The sequence below is a fragment of the Leucoraja erinacea genome, chromosome 1 (assembly GCF_028641065.1).
Source record: "Leucoraja erinacea ecotype New England chromosome 1, Leri_hhj_1, whole genome shotgun sequence".
Lineage (NCBI taxonomy): Eukaryota > Metazoa > Chordata > Chondrichthyes > Rajiformes > Rajidae > Leucoraja > Leucoraja erinaceus.
The window spans coordinates 47,181,396-47,207,856 of record NC_073377.1 but is presented as its reverse complement, the minus strand read 5'-3'; the positions used below and the strand labels follow the sequence as shown (position 1 = coordinate 47,207,856).

Below are 26,461 nucleotides of genomic sequence, written 5' to 3'. Positions count from 1 at the left end.
AGAAGGATTTCGATGGATTAAGTAAAATAAACATGCTTCACCCTTTAGTGTCTCCTCCTATTCTACAATTAAATTATGTTAATATTTTCAAATAAAGAATTTATCATAGTATAAATGCCAGTAATATACAATGGATAATGCATAGAAACCTCAATATTGGCCACAATTTTCCTGTTATTTTGCTAGTTAACTGTGTTGTCTTTTACAAGTGAAACAGATTGAATATATTTTGCAGGTGGAACTTTTATCACATTACAACGTTTTGTAAGTGTTCTTTTTTGCATTTGAAGCAGACATGCTCAAATATACAAATGAAAATTTTCCTTTCTTTACAATTGGGATCATTGTGTGAAGAAGGGTCTCGACCCGAAATGTCACCCATTCCTTCTCTCCATTTATGCTGCCTGCCCCGCTGAGTTACTCCAGCTTGTTGTGTCGATCTTCATTGTTAGTTAGATTGTTGTGAATGGAGGTTGCTGCCATCTAGTGGTTAACTTAAATTGTCCTTTATGCAACCAAAGCACAGATTAAAAAATGAAACGCATAAAATGTCAAAGGGTTGCTTACTTATTTGTGGAAATGATTCCAAACAAAAAAGTATTATTGTGTCACCTGAAAGCCAGGCCTACCACTGTCAAGGAGACAAAGATTATCTGTGGTGGGAATTTGAGGAATAGTTCTTCACAACATCGCATTCCATTGAGTTCATAAGAATAGAAGAACTGACATAGGCCGGTGGAAACAGGGTCTTTGGCTTGATTTGTCCATGCTGACCAAGTTAGCAATCTGGGACAATCCCATTTGGCCAATATTCCTCTAAACTAAACCCTTCCTATCCATCTGTCTGGGACACATGCAAAGGCAACAGGATCTCTTAAATAAAATGTAATTAAGGGCGGAACTCAATATATCATTGATCTGGACTAATTTCCAGGTGCTCGGGTGTTTTTATTTGTTAATTTATTTTTGGAGACGTGAGCAGCAAAGTTAGCATTTATTATTCATCGAGAAGTGGTGGCGAGATATCTCCTTGAATTACTGCTGTTGGTCTGGTGAAGATAATCCCACAGTGTTGTTAAGGAGGATATTCCAGGATTAGATCCAGGACCATTTACAAGTCAAGATAATGTATGACCAATAGATGGTGGTATTTTCTTATGCCTGATGCTCTTGTCCTTTTGGTGGTAGATGTTGTTGACTTGGGAGTAGTTTGGGCAAACAACTGCTGTGCATTTTGTTGGTGTAGACATAATACAACGTTGGTGGATGCAATTACATTGAATGATGGATGAGGTGCCAATGAAATAGACTGGATGATATGGAGGATAAGAGACTGTAGATGTTGGAATGTTGTTTCGGTGCAGTACAGCTCTATGACTGTTTCTAAGTGCCACTGGAAAATATACAAGTCTTCCAGTTTCCTGACCATGCAAGAGGTCATTTTATTGTGTTCTGTGTTCCACCAGGTGCCTTTCACAAAAGATTGTGGAGAGGATGGAGAATGCATCAATGACCTAAAGCTTCGTGCCCAGGCAGACATAAAGGGTGACAGGTAATAACATTTTCAACATAGAATCAAAAGTTGCTGGAATACGCAATAGTTAAACTGTGTCTGTGGAGAATCAGAATTAAGATTTCACATTGATGATCTTTCAAAGAATCATGCAATTATATTGCATGGAATTAGGCCCTTTGATCCAACTTTCTACACTGTCCGGTGGGCATCTTTCTGTATTAACCTTGTCACCTAGCACTTCATCTGATGCCCCCCTATGCATAAGTAATTGAAGTGTTCATCTGGACACTTATCGAATACTGTCAGCCACTCTCTTGGGCAGTAATTTATAGATAGGATACATGTAAATCCCTACTGCTTAATGGACGTTTTCCTGTTCAACTATAGCCTTTAATTTCTTACTGATGCCAAAATATTTCTATATCTTTGCTATACCATTGTGTTTTTAGCTGTTATTCTTCAGAACTTTATTGTTATTCCTGAGCTAACTGAATTCCATCTTCAGCAATCTTCTACAATCAGTTTATGACAATCAAGCTCCATCGCTCATCCTTTTACTATTGCAGTTATTTCCAAAGATGCAAAGGTGAACAATTTTGTTTCTTTTCATCTACCCATCCTCCTGCAATCTTTAGGGTTTAAACTAGCAGATTAGTATCATTTTAAATACTGCTTCTTCAACCTCAGCTTCACTCTTGCGTACTTTTCTATTGTTACTGACAAATAGCCAGATCCAAATACAAATGTTGTTTTTTGGCCATTATCATAACTTGGCTTACATTGAACATAAACCAGATAATATTTTTAAGCACAATGTCCTAAGCTTTGTTTCAAATTATCAAATACAAATAGCATTTTGATTAACATTAATCCAAATTAAATCTTCATGTTTCCAGGATGCATCCTTACATTGTGCAAATCAATCAGAAAAAATTCAATTTGGTGATAAAATTAATAAACCAAAAGGAAAATGCCTACAACTCAAGAATAGCAGTGATCTTTTCTAAGAATATCTATTTTGCTGGAGTGGAGGTAAGGAACAGTCATATTGTTATATTTTTAATCTACTGTCATAGAAATCCCACTTGCAATTTTATTAGTTAAGAGTTATAGTGTACTAATATATATTAACTCAAAGCATCACTCATAGGTGAAATTACCTCTGAATGGGGTGGCATGGTGGCGTAGTGGTAAAGTTGCTGCTTTACAGCGCCAGAGACATGGGTTCGATCCTGACTACGGGTGCTCTCTGTATGGCGTTTGTACGTTCTCCCTGTGACCACATGGGTTTTTCACAGGTGCTCTGGTTTCCTCCCACACTCCAAGAAGTACAGGTTTGAAGGTTAATTGGCTTCAGGAAAAATTGTAAATTGGCCCCAGTGTGTAGGATAATGCAAGTGTACAGGGTGATTGTTGGTCGGCAAGGACCCAGTGGGCTGAAGGGCCTGTTTTCTCGCTGTATCTCTAAACTAAACTTTAAAAAATCACGTTTGAAAGCCTCTTCATCCAATTTGATTAGCCACTGGTAAGTTCTCTGACAGTGGATGGAAACAAAAATGTTACATAATCTTGGCTACCTATTTCAACATAAAATATTATTAAGGTCATATAACATTAGATGACTCCCAGATTTGTACTTGTGGGACAGTTAGGAGCAAGGCAAAAAGAAACATGGACAGGATGGCATTGACCATCTGCACCCATTCTATTTCATGTAAGTAAAGAAAGAAGGGCTTGAATCTGTATCAAGCCTTTCACAGAATATGGATGCCCTAATGCACTTCACAGACACATTAAAAAGGGCCTGTCCCACTGTACGAGGTAATTCAAGAGTTCTCCCGAGTTTTCCCCTGATTCAAACTCGGAGAATGTCCGTAGCGGGTTCGTGGATGTTTCGTAGCGGCTCGTACGAGTAACGGTAGGTACTCGGGAAATCCGATAAACTCGTGACGTTTTTTCAACACTAAAAAATGTCCACGAGTACCAAAAATACTCGTGATGAAAAAAATTGTTACTTTTTACTCGTACAAGCCGCTCGAGACATCCACAAACTCCTACAGACCCGCTACGGACATTCTCCGAGTTTGAATCAGGGGAAAACTCGGGAGAACTCTGGAATTACCTCGTACAGTGGGACAGGCCCTTAAGGGGTTAACAAAATACACAATGTTAGGTTCTTCATGTTTAATTATAATTTTGCAGTGTCATTGAATCTGCAACTGTTACAGTAAGATAACAACTTGTCTGTAGTTCAATACAGTGAATTAACTTGAACCACAGAAGACAAAAGGAGTAGAAGACACAAGAAACTGCAGATGCTGGAATCTTGAGCAAAAAAAAAGCACAAAGGGCTGGAGTAACAGCAGCTCAGTCAGCATTTTGGGAGAACATAGATAGGTGACGTTTTCAGCCGGGACCCTACTGAATCAGTTCGATTTCTGATTCGGTTTGAATTTGAAGAAGGGTCCCAACAGAAATGTAGCCTGTCCATATAGTCCATGGGGAAAAAATGAGTTCAAATTTGACAATGAAACATTTGCTATTTTTCATAATTTTTATTCATTGGTGTCATTTATTCTTCTATATGCTCCATTTAAATTCATTGGACTTGAAATCCTTGTGTATTCAAATGGGGGTGCAGGGTGGGCATTTGAGCATGGCACCAAAATCATTGGACATGGGATTCCCACTGCATATTTCAGTAATGTTAATTCCTTGAACTGTAAAGAATGGCTATTCCATTTAACATCAATGAAAATGAACCACTTGCGTCTGAGACCAAGGCTAAGGGTTTGAGGGAGAAGTAAAAGCTGAGATAGAGGGAGAGGGTTTTCATCAAGGATCTGTACCAGGAGGATGGGGGCAAATTGGGATAGCTCTTGTGCTTACAATGCAGAGGGAGTTGAGAGCATCAGGTTTGGGGAATCTGGACCAAAGGGAATCGGAGAGAAGAAAAGCTTTAACCAATTAGGGGATCAGAGAACCAGGAATAGGGACCATCAAGATGTGGGGGTGTCTGGCCAGTAAGATATTCAGAATTTCAGGAGTTGGTATTTGTAGTATCCTATACCTACTGCCCGATGGCAGAAGTGAAATGAGAGCATGGTCAGGATAGTGTGGATCCTTGATGATGCTGGCTGCTTTTTTGAGACTGCATCTGATATAGAACCTTTGGATTGGTGGGAGGTCAGTACCGGAGATGGACTGGGCAATGTTCACCACTTTTGATAATCTCCTTCATTCCCGGGTGTTCGAGTTGCCAAACCAGGCCACGATGCAACTAGTCAATAGAATCTAGTGGTGTTGTGTGTGTATTAAAAGCAAAAGAGTGGCTTGGCAAAAACTGAGTACGCTCAAAGATCAGCATGGCTGTCTTCTGTAAAACCACATTCAATTAATATTTCTCACCCATTTTCATTGAGAAGTAGAGCATGGAAGCTAAGGGGAACTGAGGCATAGGGGTTGTGATGTCAAAGAGTGATACAGCATGGAAACAGGCTCTTCGTCCCAGCTTGCCAATGATGACCTAGGTGCCCCATCTACCCTTGTCCCACCTGCCTGTGTTTAGCCCATATTCCTCTAAACCTTTCCCATCCACATACCTTCCAAAAAGTATTTTAAATGGTGTTATTGTTTCTGCCTCAACGATCAACTCTGGCACCTTATTCCATATACCTATCACCCTCTGTGTGGAAAACGTTCCCCTTTCTGATTCCTATTAAATATTTCTCCTCTCAACTTAAACCCATGTCCTCTGGTTCTTAATTCCCCTACTTGGGTCAAAGACTCTGTGCATCTACTCCATCTATTCCCCTCATAATATTATACACCTATCTAAGATCACAACTCATCATCCTATGCTCCGAGCATGCCCAAACTCTGCCTAAAGCTCAGGCCCTCATGTCCTGGCAACAAGCTCATAAATCATCTCCACTCTTCTTCCAGCCTAGCAACATCCTTCCTATAGTGGGGTGACCCAAATTAAACACAATACACTAACTATGGCCTCACCAGTGCCTTGTACAGCTATAACAAAAGAATATCTGAGCTCATAAACAAACTACCAAACAGGAAGAAGTATTGGCAGTTTTAAGACGCATTAAAATCCAAAGGACCTGATCAGATACATCCTCAGACCTTGTGAAAAGATAAAGAGAAACCTGCAGAAATCCATGCAGAAGCATTTACATCATCTTTATACACAGGTAAAGTTACAGAAGACTGGAGGGTGATCATTATTTAAGAAGGCAACAAGGACAAGCCTGGGAATTACAGGCCAGTGAGCATAACATCAGTGGTGAAGATTGTTGGAGACAGGATCTATCAGCATTTGGATAAGCACAGACTGATTAGGGATGGTCAGCATGGCTTTGTGCATGGGAGGTCTGGTCTAACAAATCTGACAGAATGTTTTGAAAATGTCACCAAGAGGATTAATAAGGGCATAGAAACATAGAAATTAGGTGCAGGGGTAGGCCATTCGGCCCTTCGAGCCTGCACCGCCATTCAATATGACCATGGTTGATCATCCAACTCAGTATCCTGTACCTGCCTTCTCTCCATACCCCCTGGTCCCTTTAGCCACAAGGGCCACATCCAACTCCCTCTTAAATATAGCCAATGAACTGGCCTCAACTACCTTCCGTGGCAGACAATTACACAGATTCACCACTCTCTATGTGAAAAATGTTTTTCTCATCTCGGTCCGAAAAGACTTCCCCCTTATCCTTAAACTGTGACCCCTTGTCCTGGACTTCCCCAACATCGGGAACAATCTTCCTGCATCTAGCCTGTCCAACCCCTTAAGAATTTTGTAAGTTTCTGCAAGGTCCCCCCTCAAACTTCTAAATTCTAGCGAGTACAAGCCGAGTCTATCCAGTCCTTCTTCATATGAAAGTCCTGACAACCCAGGAATCAGTCTGGTGAACCTTCTCTGTACTCCCTCTATGGCAAGAATGTCTTTCCTCAGATTAGGAGACCAAAACTGTACGCAATACTCCAGGTGTGGTCTCACCAAGACCCTGAACAACTGCAGTAGAACCTCCCTGCTCCTATACTCAAATCCTTTTGCTATGAATGCTAACATACCATTCGCCTTCTTCACTGCCTGCTGCACCTGCATGCCTACTTTCAATGACTGGTGTAGCATGACACCCAGGTCTCGTTGCATCTCCACTTTTCCTAGTCGGCCACCATTCAGATAATAGTCTACTTTCCTGTTTTTGCCACCAAAATGGATCACCTCACATTTATCCACATCATACTGCATCTGCCATGCATTTGCCCACTCACCCAAACTATCCAAGTCACTTTGCAGCCTCCTAGCATCCTCCTCACAGCTAGCACTGCCCCCCAGTTTCGTGTCATCCGCAAACTTGGAGATGTTGCAGTACCCCACTAGCCACTGCCTGCCATTCTGAAAAGGACCCGTTTACTCCAACTCTTTACTTCCTGTCTGCCAGCAGTTCTCTATTCTCATCGATACTGAACCCCCAATACCGTGTGCTTTAAGTTTGCATACTAATCTCTTATGTGGGACCTTGTCGAAAGCCTTCTGAAAGTACAGATATAACACATTGGTTCTCCCTCATCCTCGAAAAATTCTATAAGATTCGTCAGATATGATTTACCTTTCATAAATCCATGCTGACTTTGTTCAATGATTTCACCACTTTCCAAATGTGTTTCTATCCCATCTTTAATAACTGACTAGCAATTTCCCCACTACCGATGTTAGACTAACTGGTCTGTAATTCCCCGTTTTCTCTCTTCCTCCCTTTTTAAAAAGTGGGGTTACATTAGCTACCATCCAATCCTCAGGAACTACTCCAGAATCTAAAGAGTTTTGAAAAATTATCACTAAATCATCCACTATTTCTGGGGCTACTTCCTTAAGTACTCTGGGATGCAGCCTATCTGGCCCTGGGGATTTATATCGGCCTTTAATCCATTCAATTCACCAAACACCACTTCCCGATTAACCTGGATTTCACTCAGTTCCTCCATCTTATTTGACCCCTGGTCCCCTGCTATTTCCGGCAAATGTTCTTAGTGAAGATAGAACCAAAGTAGATATTCAATAGGTCTGCCATGTCCTTGTTCCCCATGATCAATTCGCCTGTTTCTGATTGCAAGGGACCTACATTTGTTTTAACTAATCTTTTTCTCTTCACATATCTATAAAAACTTTTGCAGTCAGTTTTTATGTTCCCTGCCAGTTTTCTTTCATAATCTATTTTCCCTTTAGGACCGAGATGAGAAAAACATTTTTCACACAGAGAGTGGTGAATCTCTGGAACTCTCTGCCACAGAAGGTAGTTGAGGCCAGTTCATTGGCTATATTTAAGAGAGAATTAGATATGGCCCTGGTTCCCTACCAGTTTTCTTTCATAATCTATTTTCCCTTTCCTAATTAAGCCCTTTGTTCTCCTCTGCTGGACTCTGAATTTCTCCCAGTCCTCTGGTAGGCTGCTTTTTCTGGCTAATTTGTATGCTTCATCTTTTGTTTTGATACTAACCCTGATTTCCCTTGTTATCCACGGATGAACTACCTTCCTCAATTTATTATTTTGCCAAACTGGGATGAACAATTATTGTAGTACATCCATGCAGCCTTTAAATGCCTTCCATTACATATCCACCATCAACCCTTTAAGAACCAATTGCCAGTCTATCTTGGCCAATTCATGTCTTATACCCTCAAAGTTACCTTTTTTTAAGTTCAGAACCCTTGTTTCTTAATTAACAATGTCACTCTCCATCCTAGTGATGAACTCAACCATATTATGGTCATTCTTGCCCAAGGGGCCACAAACAACAAGACTGATATCAAACCCTTCCTCATTACTCAATACCCAGTCCAGAATAGCCTGCTCTCTCGTTGGTTCCTCTACATGTTGGTTTAGAAAACTATCCCGCATACATTCCAAGAAATCCTCTTCCTCAGCACCCCTGCCAATTTGATTCACCCAATCTATATGTAGATTGAAGTCGCCCATTATAACTGTTTTACCTTTGTTGCACGAATTTCTAATTTCCTGTTTGATGCCATCCCCAACTCCACTACTACTGTTAGGTGGCCTGTACACAACTCCCACTAGCGTTTTCTGCCCCTTAGTGTTTTGCAGCTCTACCCATATCAATTCCACATCCTCCAAGCTAATATCCTTCCTTTCTATTGCGTTAATCTCCTCTCTAACCAGCAACGCTACCCCACCTCCTTTTCCTCTGTTTATCCCTCCTGAATATTGAATATCCTGGATGTTCAGCTCCCAGCCTTGGTCACCCTGGAGCCATGTCTCCATGATCCCAACTATATCATATTCATTAATAACTATCTGCATATTCAACTCATCCACCTTATTATGAATCCTTCTTGCATTGAGACACAAAGCCTTCAGGCTTCTTTTTACAACATTCTTGCCTCTTATACAATTATGTTGACAAGAGGCCCTTTTTGATTTTTGCCCTGGATTTGTCTGCCTGCCACTTTTACTTTTCACCTTGCTACCTTTTGCTTCTACCCTCATTTTACACCCCTCTGTCTCCCTGCTCATGCTCCCATCCCCCTACCACATTAGTTTAAATCCTCCCCGACAGCACTAGCAAACACTCCCCCAAGGACATTGGCTCCATTCCAGCCCAGGTGCAGACCGTCCTGTTTGTACTGGTCCCACCTCCCCAAGAACTGGTTCCAATGCCCTAGAAATTTGAATCCCTCCTCCTTGCACCATTTTTCAAGCCACGTATTCATCTGCAATATCCTCCTATTTCTACTCTGACTGGCCCATGGTACTGGTAGTAATCCAGAGATTATTACCTTTGAGGTCCTACTTTTAAGTTTATCTCCTAGCTCCCTAAATTCACCTTGTGGGACCTCATCCTGTTTTTTACCGATATCGTTGGTGCCAATGTGCACCACGGCAACTGGCTGTTCACCCTTCCCCTCCAGAATGTTCTGCAGCCGTTCAGTGACATCCCTGACCCTTGCACCAGCAAGCCAACATACCATCCTGGAGTCCCGTTTGCAGCCGCAGAAATGCCTATCTATTCCTCTTACAATTGAATCCCCTATTACTATTGCCCTTCAACTGTTTTTCCTCCCCTCCTGTGCCGCAGAGCCACCCATGGTGCCATGAACTTGGCTGCTGCTGCCTTCCCCTGATGAGCCATCTCCCCCAACAGTATCCAAAATGGTATACCTGTTTAGGAGGGAGATGCAGTCTCCATACAGCAGTTGATGTAGGAGAGCACAGTGGATGTGTACTCCTCAAAGTCTACCTCTGTACCACTGGTTGCCTGTTGTGCAAACAGGTTCCAGTCGGTGTGATCAAAGCAGTCCTGGAGTTGTAGAGTGGCGTCCTCGGGCCATAATTTGACCGTCCTTATTGCAGGTTTGATCTTGTGGATGAGGGGTTTGTATGCAGGCAGTAGAAACAGTGAGAGCTGATCGGATTGCCCCAGGGATGGGCAGGGGAGAGCTTTGTAAGCGTCCTTGATGTTGGTGTACACTTTATCCAGCGTGTTTGAGCCCCTGGTAGGGCACTGCACATGCTGATGCAATTTGCGGAGTGTGGCTCGTCGGTCGACCTGGTTAAAGTCCCCTGCAACAATGAAGGCACCGTCGGTGTGAGCATCCTGCTGCTTACTGGTGGCTGAGTGCAGCTGCGCAAACACTAGGTTAGCATTAGCCTGTGGTGGGATGTATATGGCCATGATGACAGCCACAGTAAACTCCCGAGGCAGGTAAAACCGCCTACATTTAAGCAAGATGAGGGCAGATCTGTAGATGTTGTGTACATAGACTTTAGTAAGGCGTTCGACAAGGTGCCGCATGGTAGGCTGCTCTCGAAGGTTAGATCTCATGGGATCTTGGTAAGGAGCAATTTGTATACAGAGAATACCTAACTTGAGTTCAAAACAAAATTGAATCTGCCAAACTGAACAGAAAATATGAACTGAACAAAAACCAGCAGCTATATGGTTAAATGATATTCAGCTATCTTGAAATAATTAGTACAATTATTCTGTTTACATAATGAAATATCTCTCTTGCTCTCTTGTAGCAAAATGATGATTGCACACCATTGGGACCAAACAATGTAACGTGCAAAGTTGGATATCCATTTATTACACCAGATTCCGAGGTAAGAATTTATATCTGGAAATCGGAGCAGGGGGATACAGAGGGGTTTAAATCTATTGGCTTTTGGAGGGGCACAAGTGTGCATCCTAAATATCATGGAATATTATGGTTAATCACTTCTGTTGCACGCTTGTCGGGGAGAAGTGAAGAACTGTGTACTGTCTGTCTTGTGCTTGCATAGAAAATGGTGACACTTTGAATTATGATTTCAATTGGTTTGAGTAGTTCAAGAGCATTTTGACTAGTTCTCTGTTAACATTTATTCACCAGTTTGCCTAGATTTTACTAAATTTATGAAGGCTATTTTTATAGGTTAAAAGTTTTTAAAGTTAATTAAACGTTTTATGCATTGTTAAGGTCAGAATTGAGACAACACTATTCTTTTATTTTTAAATTAACCTACAATGTCATGAGAGAGAGAGATTGAGAGAGAGATTGGGAGAGGGAGGTAGCGAGAGGTAGTGAGAGGTAGATGGAGGGAGATGGAGAGGGAGAGGTAGTGTGAGGGAGAGGTAGAGATAGAGATTGTGTGAAAGATAGAGATTGTGTGAGATAGAGAGAGAGATTGAGAGATTTCAGGGTATTTATACAAAACTAAAACTCTCATCTTGCGGTTTGCGTTATTTTTACATTTGCACATAAACTGTGCGTTATGGTTTACTCACCATTGTCCTGTGCTGCAAATGCACCAAGTTTTGTTTGGAAGTATATTTTGAAAGTTATTAAGGTTTGAAAACCTCCACTGTCAGTCACCGGCCACAACCCACCTCCCTGCCAGCGCCCGCCTGCCTATCGGCACGGCCCGCCTCACGGCCAGTGCCTACCTTCTTGCTGACATGGCCCACCTGCCTGCTGGCGCTCAACTTCCTGCCAGCCTGCCGACCGGCGCGTCCGCCTGCCCGCCTGCCTGCCAGCGAGGCGTACCAGCTGGGGATCCTGATGCCTGGGCACTGAGCCATGCTCTGAGGGTGCCGATGGCTGATGTTCCTCTGGGGCACGCAAGAAGGGAGAGGAGCGGCAACCTCGAGATTCTGGGGAGGTGAAGAGGGAGAGTGGGGAGATAGAGGGAGAGGAGGGGGTAGTGAGGGAGAGGGAAGGGAAAGTGGGGGAGGTGAGGAGGGGGGATCGAGGGAGAGGAGGGGGGTAGGGAGGGGAGAGGAGTTATGGAGGGAGTGACTGAGGGTAGGGGTAAGAAGAGGTGAGGGAAGAAATGGGGGGTGAGTGGTGGAATATTGCGCGTTGTCGGGACCAGCTCCGCAGAACTCCATACGAGTACGGCAATCGAAGTGGGACCGGCCCCGAGAGGCCGTACGGCTCAAGCAACCATGTTAGGTTGCACTTGCTGCATGCTCGTGGGACAGGCAGGCCCTTAACTCTGCAATTTAAAATCTGTTTGTTTTTAACTTCTCCCAGTTCTAATGGAAGGCCTTTGATCAGAAAATGTAATTGTCTTTCCCTCTCGGTAGATGCTGCTCGTCCTGCTTTGTCCTTCTGTACTTATCATTGTTCCTCTTTCAGATTTCCAGCATCTGAAGTATTTTAGACACAACGAACTGCAGATGCTGGAATCTTGCGTAGAATACGAGGACATGGATATGCAACATTTCGGATCCCGACCCATTAGATTGCAGAATTCAGATTTAATTCTGAGACAGTTTTTTTTTCTCATCTGAAGGAGATTGATAACAAATTGTTAAAACTTGGTACTGTGCCAATTAAAAGATTCAATTAATTGTATCAATTAATACATCAATTAATAGAATAATTTAATAGATTCTTATTTATATAATAGTCTTGGTTACGTTAGAATTAGAATATTGAGAGCAAAGACGGATGATAATGGGAACTGTTTCTGAAACAAAACACAGTGGAATTACATAACACATGAACAGCAAAGGCCAGAAGCAAAAATATAAAGAATTGTAAAAAATAACGAATTGCGTTTTACAGATGAGTTTATAATCAAAATTGCTCAGACATTTGGAATAAATGCCCATTTATTGTACAATTATATATTATATTATATTATACAATAACCTTTTTATTGTATGTTAACTTTCTCTTTCTCTTTCTCAGATTTCCTTTAAGATGAAATTTGAATTCAATGCCACTCATCTCCTTAGTGATGTTTACATACACCTGGAGGCGACAAGGTAAAGAAGAATTTTGAAGAGACCTAATTTAATTGCTGCAACAAGTATGAAGCAGAACTGAGGATCGAAATCTCCACATTAAAGCACATAATGTTAATTTTGCAAACTATTTGTTCAATAAATCAGCTTAAAGTGTTCTAAAATCATTGAAACGTACAGCAAGCCCTTCAGCCCACTAAGGAGTCCTTAAGCCCACCACGTCCATGTTAACCTTTTTGCTACACTAATCCTGGTTGCCTGCATTAGGACCATATCCTTCTAAACCTTGTCTATTTAAGTGTCTGTCCAAATGGTTTAATAGAATAAAGACTTCAATGGAAAGTTGCATTTTAGGCCGACAATAACATACAGGTCGCAAATGATCCAATTTTAAGAAAATAGTAGGGAAAGATTTAATCACTGCATGCCCCCTCGATATTTAATTCACTACAGTCAAATGTATTTGTGTAAAATCAGATAAAACACCAAAGGTCAATGGAATAGAACCAAATGTTGGCAATACGCATCAGATCAGTCTGTGTGTTTCCAATATCCTCTGTTTCAACATAGTCATATATCACGGAAATAGGCCATTCAAGTCCATCACAACCATCAAGTGCCCGTTTGCACTAATCCCATTTTATTTCCACATTTACTTCTCTCCAGATTCTACAATTTATCACACCAGGAGCAATTTATAGTGGGCAATTATTTATCAATCAATTATACATCTTTTAGACATGGCAGGGAACAAAGGAAGGAAGGCCACTTAGAAGGAAGGTTAACAGCACAGGAAGAATGCAAACGCCGCACAGAGAATGGCGAAGGGTGAACCTAATACGCTGGAGCTATGAGTCAGCCTTACTGCTAGTGGTTCCATTGGATCACTCCCAAATTTGCAGTGACTACAGGTTTTTTTTTTAAAGAGTTCCACCACTGCAAGTCTGACTGAGCCTTTATTCTGGATTAAGTGACAAATTAAAGAAGATAAATCAAAGGTCATGGTCTTTCTTTCATTGTAACCAACCCTTTCAAAAGTATATAATGACCCCCTTGTTATGTTTTAACCTAATGCATTGCATTTCATTAAAACAAATGAAAGTTGGTGTGATTCTTTGCTGAAAGTATTATGCTGCGAAAATATGCCATGAAATATAAATTCTGTTTAACATTTCAGCGACAGCAGCGAATTAAATGAAACAATGAGTGACAATGAAGTCACCATCTCCATTCCAATATTATATCAAGCTGGGCTGCACTTTTCAAGGTAACACATCCTTACTGCTTTAAAAAAACAACAAGCTATATGCACATTAATACTGCCACCTGCAAGTAATTTCGTACTCGGATATGGAGTGGTACATTTAAAATAGGTTTTGACCTTTCATAAATTTTGCACTATGTGAAAGTTATATATTGGTATAACATGAGTGATCATCAAGTAACTAATACTTTGAGGAAGATAGGTGGGCGGCGCGACCGGTGTCGCAGCGGCCTCTGCAGTCTGTCTGTGTTTTTTTTGTTTTTTTGTCCTGTTGAGGGTTTAGTTTGTAGCTGTTTATCGGGTTTTTTTAAAATGTGTATGTGTGGGGGGTGGGGGGTGGGTGGGGGAAACTTTTAATCTCTTCCCTGCATGGAGACCCGACCTTTTCCCTGTCGGAGCTCCGTTGCCGTTGGGGCCTAGCGCCGTGGGGCGGCCTCCACCGGAACGACCTGGAGGCTCAAGTCACGGAGCCTGTGGAGCTGGGGAGCTGCTGAGGAGCCGCGGAGCCTGTGGAGCCTGCTGTGGAGCTGAGGAGCTGCTGGGGAGCCTGCTGTGGAGCCTGCTGTGGAGCCTGCTGTGGAGCTGCTGAGGAGCTGCTGTGGAGCTGCTGAGGAGCCTGCCGTGGAGCTGCTGAGGAGCTGCTGCAGACTTACCTACGTGGAGCTGGCCGGCTTCGGGGCATGGAGAGCGGCGGTGGCGCGTTGATGCGGCCCGGCTCCGTGGATGGTGACACCGGGAGCTCGCGGATCCCCGGTGGGAGGCTGCTTTGCGGGGCACCGGCAGTGGCAGCAGCGACTTCTCCTGCCCGAATTGCGGGGTTGAGAGTGACCTGGAGGGGGGCCCTACAACGCCCAGCGCGGCCTTAATTTGCCGCGGACTAGCGCCCGCCGGGGGCTTTGACCTCGACTTCGGGAGGGAAATGGAATGCAGGGGAGAGACAAGAACTTTGCCTTCCATCACAGTGAGGAGGAGAGCCACTGTGATGGATGTTTATGTGAATAGTGTTGGTGTGTGTTTTGGTTCTTTTATTGTATTGTATGGCTGCAGAAACTACATTTCGTTTGAACCTCATGTGAGGTTCAAATGACAAATAAAGGTATTGTATTGTATTGTATTGTACAAAGTGTTAGCGTAACTCGGCGGATCAGGCAGCATCTCTGGATAAAAAGAATAGGTGACCTTTCGGGTTGGGGGCCCTTCTTCTGCCGACTTCTGAAGAAGGGACACAATGCAAACATCATCCATCCTTTTTCTCCAGAAATACTGCCTGACCCACTGAGTTACTCCAGCACTTTATGTCTATCTTGGGTATAAACCAGCATCTGCAGGTTCCTTTTTTCTCATACGTTGTGGAGGCGTAAGATTGAGGAAGTTGTACTGGATTGTTGGGGGAGACATTATTTTGCCATATGCTGACTGGTTGCAGCTGTGACTGGTCCCACCTGGCTATGGTCAATGACCCTGCTGATCTCCTTTATGAGAGTGGCAGATTAAACACATGGTAAATTTGGTGCCACTTGCCACTCATCAGTGTGCTGGTAATGCAACATAACTAGTCCAGTGGCATGCCGATGTCATTGTAAAAGTCCTCCAAAAATCAAATTTTCCGTTCACAGACTTGAATGGCAACTGTATTTGTTTTGGAAAGGTATGTCTGGATAACGATTTGCCAGGATTAGTCGAGATGAGTTTATTTAAATTGATTTGCTTCTTGAAAGCTGAAGACAAATTAAGCCAACATTGGTCACAATGGAAACATGTACACTGAAGTTAATAGTGAAAATAGAAATGTAGGCAATTTTTTTGTTTTAATCTTCAATTCCTATTTTGTCTTTTTGTTTTATTTATGCTCTTTTGTTGCATCTCAATATAGTGTAGTATTCTAGCACATTCCTTGGGATTTTTGGACTACTGAGAATTACTACATAATTGTGAAATGTCACTATCTCTGTGGCAATGAGAATTGTCTCCCAGCATTAGCACTAAAATTAGCCATACTTAGAACCAAACAAATTCCTGTTTATATTTATTGAAGCAATGAGACCAAACAAACCATTATAAATTAGCTGATTCACTGCATGTCAATATGATGACATAGTGTATCTAACTCCTAACCCCTAAACCTCATGATGCACAGTGACTTTAGAATTAAACTGGTGAGGTACTGTGCAGTGTGGATGCACCAAGGGAGAAACAAATATGGGGAAAAATATCAAATTAAATGTTTATTTTCCTTGTTGCATTTGATTCAGTGGGTAATTGTACTTTGTCCAACCATATATTCACCTGGAAGAGGAATGCTGCAAAGAGCTGGGCAAGTTTGGGTAATAATTTACACCATGGGGCATGCAACGCCAAATGTGATTGTGTTGAACTAATCTAAACAGTAAGAAAATAATTAAAATAAAATAAAATAACAATGAAAATCTCAACCAAGATATAATGAATAGGTTATAGAGTAGAGTGATGCAAGACATCAATGATTGTCACCCAATTGTATTGATGTGCCTCAAGGCGGTCATTGTGTTTGATCAAAGTCGTAAAGGTTGATCTGTATTTACAATAGAATGGATAAACTATGTTAACTAAATGATTTTACTAGAGATGTATTAGACCTTATTGTATAGTCAGGCAATTAACTAAAAGGAAACATAAAGATGGGTATTTTTTTTCTTCTTTCTCAGCAATTTAAAAGATTATCGTTTTAAAATAGCAACCAATGATACAATTCCTGATGTTATTAAAAGCATCGAGGAAATTGGTGATGCAGTGGACATCACTTATATGGTAAGTAATACCAGCATTTTAATTTCCTGGAGACATTTTTTAAATTTAGCCCAGATGAAATTAAATAACGACTTAGTATCTCTTCTTCAACAATTTGAAAATTAATGTCTGTTTGCCATCTCTTCAGCCACGTGTAATCATAGAGTGATACAGTGTGGAAACAGGCCCTTCGGCCCAACTCACCCACACCGGGCAACAATGTCCCAGCTACACTAGCCCCACTTGCCTGTGCTTGGTCCATATCCGTCCAAACCTGTCCTATCCATGTACCTGTCTAACTGTTTCTTAAACGATAGGATAGTCCCAGCCTCAACTACCTCCTCTGGCAGCTTGTTCCAGACACCCACCACCCTTTGTATGAAAAAGTTACCCCTCGGATTACTATTAAATCTTTTCCCCTTCACCTTGAACCTATGTCTTCTGGTCCTCGATTCCTCGACTCTGGGCAAGAGACTCTATGCATGTACCCAATCTATTCCTTTCATGATTTTGTATACTTCTATAAGATCACCCCTTGTCCCCTTGCACTCCATGGAATAGGGACCCAGCCTACTCAACCACTCCCTATAGCTCACACCCTCTGGTACTCATAAATCTTTTCAAGCTTAATAATATCTTTCTTACAACATGGTGCCCAGAACTGAACACAATATTCTAAATGCGGTCTCACCAACGTCTTATACAATTGCCAAATGACCTCCCAACTTCATATCTATATTACTAAAAGTCTGATCTTGACCACTTCTTGTTCTGTATATTGATTTTAGAAAAAAAACGCTGCCACTTACGGCTGTGATTTTTGGCCATCTTACTCAGAGTCCCTCTCCGCTGCGCAGGACAAGAGGATTTTTCCCATCGATGAAAAATAAAAGAGTTATTAGTGTTTAAAAAATGTTGAGATTCTCTCTCCTGAAGGCCACGCCCCTTCCGGAGGGACTATAAAACCCGGAAGTGTGGAGGTGCCTCGGTTCTCTGCAAGATGGGGGAGCGAGAGGTCGCAATTCGCAGTCCGAGCTGTGAATAACACTGAACTTATGTTTACGAAACTTTGAGTGGTTTACTGACCTGTCAGTGCCCTTAATGTGGTTTGAAAATGTAGTTTGAAAATGCAAAAGTGTGTTTTGGTTTTGGCTAAAGCTGTGTTTGGTTTTGAAAGTGCTGCCTTGCCTTTGGTTTTAAAAGTGCTAAAGCGAGCTGCCTTGCCTTTGGTTTTGAAAGTGCTCAAGCGATATGCTTTGCCTAATTAGAGCTGCCTTGCCTTCTATATAATTAAAAGTCTAAACTTGACCACTTCCTGTTTGCACTTTATATTGATTTTAGTAAAAAACGCTACCACGTACGGCTGTGATTTTTGGCCATCTTACTCCGAGTCCCCCTCCGCTCAGAAAGAGAAAGGAAGAGATTAACAAAGATATACAATAATTTTTATGTAGGGGTTCCCTGAGACATGAAAATTATTTCAAGGGTTCCGCAAGGGTAAAAAGGTTGAGAAACGCTGCTTTAGATGCATACATAACCAGCCTCATAATTAAATCCTCCAGCAAAAAATGCCTTCTTATTTGCCCTTCTAATTGCTTACTGTATCTGCATATTAATATGCATTTAAAGGGATACCTTGATCCATCCATAATAACACCTTCAAAGTGTTCATCATCTAAAGGATACTCTGCCTTTGTATTTAAATATCCTCACAATTTTTCACATTATATTTCATCTTTAATGTCATTGTCTATTCAATTAACTGCTCAATATACCTCTAGGCAGCCTAATGAAATAGACATCAAAATTATGTCAGCATGATGGTCAGAATTGGAAGCAGAATTTCAATCCAAGCATCTCACCGAAGTTAATCTTGGGACTCCAAAGATTTGCATTGCTCTTAGAATTGTATAATTTTTTTTTTTGTATTATAACAATTGTTTGATTTTAGTATTAGCAGAGAGAGAATTTCTTGACAGTAATAATTTTAACTCTCACTATTTTTGCCTGAACAAATATTATTTGTGTCTGGTGTAGCACTTCCAATAAGTTTAAGAATGCTAAAAGAATCAGATCTCCTGAAATATTCACTTTTGTTTGTTCGCAGATCGAGAATGATAGAGATTTTCCTATTTCAAATCTTACAATGAATATAGCATTTCCATTCTTATCTCCAGCAAACAATACTCTTTTATATTTGACAGGAATGACATTTTCTTCAGTAAGTTACCACTTTATATTTTGAGGATTGGTTTGTTTGTTTCCAATGGGTCAAGTTAATAAGATACCTGAAAACTGTTTAACGACCCTCTATTTAATCGGATAGTGATTAAGTAATATGAAAATTAAGTTGAAGTGAATAATATTAATTTATTTGTAATCTTTATTCATTTTTGGTATCATACATTTATTTTTTTAAGGAAAATAGAACTCAAACTAGATTAGATTTATCTTGCATTGTAATGTGTTGCATTGTAACATGTTCAAGGTATTGCCCAACTCTCTGGATAAAAATGTGCTGAAGGTTTATAAATTATTGTGCTCCCAGCAGAGCAGAGCAGAAAATCTGGGTTGCAGCACTTCAGCTTCACAATAGTTTATTTCCGAATTGGTTCAGAGTTACTGTTTGGCCCTAGTAGGTATTCCTTGCTTCAAATTCTTTAAACTAGCTTCTGAAGAAGGGTCTCAACCTGAAACGTCGCCTATTTCCTTTGCTCCATAGATGCTGCCTCACCCGCTGAGTTTTCCAGCAATTTTGTCTACTCTCCTTTTTGCCAATCCTTTTGCCTTTGTCAGCCAATTAAAAGTTACCATGAATAAGCGAGTTCGGTTTTCTAAAAAACGCAAGGAATCATGGGATTTGTCAAAGGTCAAACGCTATTACAAAAAATCAAACAAAACGCTGTAGATTCAGTGAGTATGGTTTGTGTGCAGGCTTGCGGTCCAATTTTTTGTCTTTTTCAAGTTTGTATTTGTCAGGGGGCAGATAGAGGGGGCAGATATGAGTGGGAGACCGGGGGGAGGGGAGGACATTGGACAGGCTCTCGGCAGCTGCACGGACACAGAACCGCACCTCATCCGCCGTCAGGATTGAACCCATGAACCCGGCGCTGCCGAACTGCAACTGGGGCCATCCCTAGGCCCAGCCCTCCCCCTATTCGACTGACCCATCCCCTCCCAGGGGGCTGCCGGAGACGTCCGGACCGACAGGACATTGGCCCACAGCCAGCGCGGAGAAGCGCCAACTCCAGCCCAACCCTGCTCCAACTCCAGAGGAAACCGCTACCCGATGTGCTGCTGTGGACACAAGTGCCAGTTCGCCCATGACCTGGCCGAGCTGCGTTCCCTCGGCCACCACCCCAAAAACAAGCCATGCCTTCCGTACCACCGGCTTCTGCCTCTATTGTACCCGCTGCCACTTCATCCACAAACCCGAGAAGGAGCGAGGGCCCCGGCCTCGCCTGCGCCAGAGTTCCAGCCTGGGCTCCTCTGGCCTGGTGATCGACTGGGCCGCGTTGCAGCGACCTTCAGCCCAGTCCTGGAGTTGGAGCTGGCCCAGACTCTGGGCTTGGGGCTGGGCAAAGAAGGGGGAGGAGGTTGCCGCTGCCACCAGCACCACCGTCAGCACCAGCAGCTCCAGTGGGCGCCCGGCCTGCCCATGGCCGGCAGGAGCCCGTCCGCAGACTCCAGCAGCAGCGGCTCCAAGTCACCCGTCTTCGAGCAGGGCCGGCTGCTGCCCTTCTTCAGCAGGATCTCGTACTGAGGGGAGGGGGGTGGAGGTGAAGGGCTGCCAGCCAACCCAGCGGGACAGGCAGAGTCAAGCTGGAGCCAGTGGCTGCAGCGCCGGATGAGTCCGGGCCACTCCGCCAGCCCAGGGCCACCCCGGACACCTCCGGACAAGGGACGGGACACCGGGGAGGGGACGGGGATGGCCCAGAAGCAACTCAACAGCACCCGCAGCGATGGAGAGCCAAGCCCGACCCCGACCACAGAAAAAACGCAAGCCTGCACACAATGCAGCACAACCGTTGCCGATACCGTTTTTCACTTGTGACCTATGACCTGGGCATGCGCAGTCGGAATACCAAACTCGCTTATACCAGTGCATTTCAGTGGACTTTACTGAAACGCAACCATCTAATAATTAAGGTTATTCCTATTAATAATAGGTTGTTCCTATTAAATAAATCATCTCATCTATGGTGAAACAAACCTTAACATCATCTTTGAAGATATATGGCTCAAAAAACGGTGACTGAAGCAGTGCAGTACAAGTGTCATAATAACCTGATCTCCACAGTGAAGGGGGACAAGGAATAGCAGGAGCTTCTTAGAAACTATTTCTTCACCCCCATTAGTCCCATTTGTTAAAAATCTGAATAAAACCTGACCTCCAATGTGGACTCAGTTCTATAGATTGGCTGGCAGAACGACTTGCCAATGTCCGAGCAGCCCAAATATGCCAAAACTCCCTGGCTCACAGACCAGGCCCAAGGCCTAGCCCTCTGAAGCCATCACAAGGTGATGGAATGTTGTCACAGTTATAGGAAATATGTTAAAATAAATAATATTGATTCCTTGGTTATTGTTCCCCATTTTTGTTTGCACAATTCCATTTGTTAAGCTAAATGAAACTCTAACTATGTTAGATTTTTGTTTAAACTTGCTTATCAATTTATTGAACATACTGCTAAACTTTTTGGTTAAGGACATGCCATCATGATCATTTGTAAAATGAAAAATGAAATGATTCAATTTATTGTCATTGTCAGTGTACAGTACAGAGACAACAAAATGCATTTTTAGCATCTCCCTTGAAAGGGAGACACAGGGCGTCGCGGTGTGCCCGCGCCTGCCGCCGTAAAATGTGTAAAATGTGACTTGTGATTTCCAAAAAGTTTGTGGAATTTGGGAATATTCCAGTTTTTTTTTAGATAAATATAAATATATGCCAACTGATCCTCTAAAGTCGCAGTCCCCAATATTCTTTACTATTTCATACTTTAGGTCAGTTTTATGTACAAGATTACATACTTTTAGGCCTGTTTTATGTACCAGATTTTTCGTATTGTTTCGCGAGTAAATAAAACTGGCCTAAACATGTGAAATAGAAAATGAGACTGGAGACTGCAAATTTAAGTGATCAATGGCATATATTTTCCCCAAAATGAAATTGGAATATTCACAAATTATTAACAAAATGCACAAAATGAACTGCTCTATATGATAATACAAGGTACAGAGTTGATAGCAATAATGCCTTTTAACTCCAGAACATTTACTAATTGCATCAATAAAAGGCCTTATTTGAGATCAAGTCAGTCAGTGGGAGATTTAGGAAAGTTGCCTAAAGGAAAGGTACCCATGCAGTCCTCGATTTCTATGAGGGAGCATCTGGAATATTGCAGGCCAACCCCAACTAATAATTAAGAGGAAGGAACTGCAGATGCTGGTTTAAACTGAAGATAGACACAAAATCTGGAGTAAGGCAGCATCTCTGGAGAAAAGGAACCGGTGACGTTATGGATCAAGACACTTCTTTAGATTGAGAGTCAGGGGAAAGGGAAATGAGAGATATAGACGATGATAGAGAGATGTAGAACTAATGATTGAAATATATGCAAAGAAGTAACGATGATCAAGGAAACGTGGAGCCCACAATGGTCCATTGATGGCTGTGGGTTAGGTGATAACGAATTATACAGACAATGAAACTCATCCGGACAATAGTGAAACTAATTTGACGACTAGGGTGGGATACTCATGTGACAGAGAGCTAAAGAAAAGTGTAGGTAACCATGCTGCCCAGTTCGAATTAATGGGCAAAACCTTCGAGTCACATGCTCGTCCAATGCTCTATTTATCTTCATGGACAGCAAAGTTACAAGTCAGTAATGCCACAGAAGAAAATCTTAGCCATTATGTCGTCATTTTAATGAAATAATTGTGATTTACCATCATACTTCTACCACAACACTGCATATTGCAGTTTCAGTTGTGATTATAGTGTACCATGTAATGCAGTGATTTCACCAGTCATTACCCATTGACATTTTAGTAAGTACTAAATATCTCTGTATTAATCTGGGCTAATTTATGAATGTGGTTTTGGTAAATTTGAAGCTTATTTCAATTTATTTATTTTCATATGACAGAATAATGTAGGCAGGTGTAATGACTCACATTTCGTGGATCCTCTGAAGATAGACCCAGAAAATCCACAGAAACCAGTCCCAGAAGAGGAGCATTTCAAAAATACCATTGGGGTAATCAGAAACCTGTTAGGTTTCACTTTGCTATTGCTGTTGGTTTATTATTGTCATGTGTGCCGTGATACATCACCAGGCTTTGTTTTGCATGCGATCTAGGCAAATGATACCATTTGTACAAATGTACAATCATACTATACATAAGTATAACAGGTAGTGCCAAAATAGAAAGGAAGTGCAAAATATACAGCTAACATTTACAGGGATAGTGCTGATTGAAAAAAGGGCAAGAGACACAACAAGTAACATCAAGAGATCGGGATCGAGATCCATTAAAAGGACACTGATAACAGCGGGAATAAAGTTGTTCTTGAATCTACTGATACATACTTTCCAGTTTTTGTCTTCTGCCCGATAGGAGAGGGGAGAAGAGAGAATGACCAGGGTGTGAGTGACCTTGATCATGTTGGCTGCTTTCCCGAGGAAGCATGATCAGTGGATGACCTACTACTGGACTATATATCCATCGTTTTGTCCAGTTTAATATGATGATAAGAATCTGGAACTTTTCATTTATTAATGGGAGTGAAAAATCATTTTGCATTTTGACCTGGGGTACTTACGCAACTCTGCAGTTTCTTGTTGTCCAGGCATTGCCAAATCAAAGTGTAATGTATCTCGATAGGATGCTTTTCAAGATAAGTGTCAAATTTCCACCATTTTCTGAGGAAGTAGAGGCATCAATGTGCTTTCCTGGCCATGGGAATGCACATGGATGAAAATGTTGCTTTGTTGACTACAATAAACACCCATATAGTCCTTCAGACCTCATAGCTTGAATTGATTTAATTGAATTGAATACTTTATTGTCACGTGACCAGCTCCTCCCTCATGCCTCCGTAGTTACTATTATTCAACAATACCACTGATACATCCAATTTCAGCTTCTGCCTCTCAAACTGCAGGTTTCATATTATGGCCTTGGGTATTCCTTCAACTGAAGCTCCCTCATCAAGAGTAGTTAATTGCACAACACCAATTCCAGAATTGCATTTCCGTTTGTGGACTCGATCACAAACCTCCAGAACAACAACCTTGCTCTCAATGTCAGTAAAACCAAGGAACTGCTTGTTGACTTTAGAAGAGGAAGTCAGAGGATCCTCATACTTGCCTTCAGGAGCAGCTTTTTCCCAACAACCATAAGGACATTATACACTATAACCTCTAACTAAGCTACAAACTACATAGAATTGGGGGCATTGTTTTTGTCAGTGCTATTATTGTTTGTTTATATTTTTATACACTGAACTTTTCTTTTCTTTTTTGTTTGTTTCTTATGGTCATTACAGAGTATTATGTTTACATATATGTTGTGCTGCTGCAAGTAAGAATTTTATTATTCCGTTATGGGACATGCCAATAAAACACTCTTGACTATTGAATAAAAGAGGGAAAAAAAAAACTATTGTTTAGTAACTTGATAATTATGGTTTCATAGTAATCCAAAGCCACAGCGGTGAAACTAATTTTGCTAACAATCCACACTGATAAAATCAATTCAATTGGTAAAATAAATATCCATAATCTCATCTCCAAAATTGCTTTCGCTGTACTTTAAGGTGTGCACCAGGTTTTATCTCAAGAAGCCAGTCCTTCTCAAATACTTCAGGCTCAATTTTCAGTAGCTTCCCATCGATAGCGTCTTTTTGCAAAAATGTCCGCATCCTTTTTATTTTATAATTATATGCTATGGCTCGTGAATGACATCTGACCCCAAGATATATGAATTTGACCATGAATTCTCATTAGATTTTTTTTTTCACATTTTCTGCCACTTTGATCATTTTCTTTGGTGCTTATTTTATCATTGATGTTTTTTCTTGAAATATGCACACTGGATATGATCCTTTGATATGCAACATCTGGGATCCCTCAAGTGGACTCTTGACCCTAATGGGCCTTTATTTAATCTTTAATGTGACCATGCTTATTTATATTGGTGTATTTTGTTCTTTGTTGCACCCCTGGTGGATTTTGATGGTTCCTGTCTTTCATTATATTCCACAGATGAACAGATGAATGTGACCTGGGCAATAACCTCTTGCCACCCAAAGTATTCCTGCAATGACCATATTGACCTACAGTTTTCTGCACAGTTTGGTATAATCTGCAACAAGTTAAACAGATGACATGAATATGTTGGGCATAGGCAAGTTGCAAGCAAAACTTTATTATATCCAGATTTTCTCAGGTTTTTTTTCCCAGTCATACAATCTCTCACCTAAATCCTGCTTTCCAAAACAAGTAACAACTCCTATGCTCAGATATCAGTAACTTTCATTTGCACTTAATTAGGTGTACTAAAAATTAGGGCATTAGGACTGGGTGTATAATATATTGATTATATTATTCGATGCATGCCTCTTTATGAATTGTTGATGTGACCAAGTTATATAAAAATCAATGTTACATTCAGCTATTTGAACTGACTGAAACCGACTCTGCCTTTCTGAAAACAAAAAAGACACAAAGTGCTGAAGTAACATTTAGGCAGCATCACTAGAGAAGTATGAAGGCGACATTTTGAGTTGGGACCTTTCTTCAGACATTTTTTGTATCCGTGTTCTCCGAAGATGCTACCTAGCCCACTGAGTTATTCCAGCACTTTGTGTCTTTATATGTATCCGCATCTGCAGTTCCCGGTGTCTTCGCTTTTCAGAGACGTTTGCATCAGTGAAAACCTCAGAATTTTCCATGTTTTATTTCAAGTGTAATTTTCTTGCTCACTATCTCAGCTTGCTCTTCTGCCCTTGATGCCTCTTGACATTGGCCTGTGCAAGAGCTTATCAAACACCTTTCACTGGTTCTCCTTATATATATTCTACGCAGTGAATTTGTCAACGTCTGCAGATTAGTACAAAATGATTTTCTTTTCATATATCCTTGATTGGTCCTGTTATTATTTTCAAGGTGCACAAAAATGCTGGAGAAACTCAGTGGGTGCAGCAGCATCTATGGAGCGAAGGAAATAGGCAACGTTTTGGGCCAAAACCCTCTTCAGACTGATGAGGCCTAGGATTTCAAAGTGTTCTATTATAGCACGTTTCAAGATAGATTCTAGCATTTTCCCTAACACTATCATATGGTTAAGAGGTTAAGAGATTTCTGTTTTCTCTCTCATCATCTTCTTAAAACGTGTGATCATATTCTTTTTTTTTTTTATTTTATTTATTTTTATTGGAGGAAATAAAATACAGTACCTCTGACGTATTGCATTACATTTCCCTCAATTTTGTTTTTTATATATAATAACAAAATAACCTTTACCCACCCTCCCTAAACACCCCTTGGCAGCTCATGTGTTCACAATACAAATATATCACAAATACAAATGCACATTTTAACAATAATAAAGAAACAAAACAGAAT

The 26,461-nt window shown here is 41.4% G+C and overlaps 1 protein-coding gene across 2 annotated transcripts in view; it reads left to right on the top strand.

Annotated features, from left to right (window-relative positions):
• The window catches only part of itga1 (integrin, alpha 1), a 104,839-nt gene extending 79,564 nt beyond the window's left edge, over positions 1-25,275 (top strand). The window contains exons 15-23 of one of the 2 annotated variants that reach the window (XM_055633974.1): positions 1,467-1,552; positions 2,413-2,548; positions 10,582-10,662; positions 12,738-12,814; positions 13,971-14,060; positions 16,742-16,844; positions 18,931-19,044; positions 22,979-23,089; positions 25,100-25,275. In XM_055633974.1, the coding sequence (XP_055489949.1) occupies positions 1,467-1,552; positions 2,413-2,548; positions 10,582-10,662; positions 12,738-12,814; positions 13,971-14,060; positions 16,742-16,844; positions 18,931-19,044; positions 22,979-23,089; positions 25,100-25,111 (810 nt within the window). In that variant the 3' untranslated portion in view covers positions 25,112-25,275. Of the gene's footprint in view, positions 1-1,466; positions 1,553-2,412; positions 2,549-10,581; positions 10,663-12,737; positions 12,815-13,970; positions 14,061-16,741; positions 16,845-18,930; positions 19,045-22,978; positions 23,518-25,099 lie in introns of those variants that run through there. The other variant, XM_055633964.1, reaches the window with a different exon arrangement.
• Positions 25,276-26,461: the final 1,186 nt, after the last annotated feature.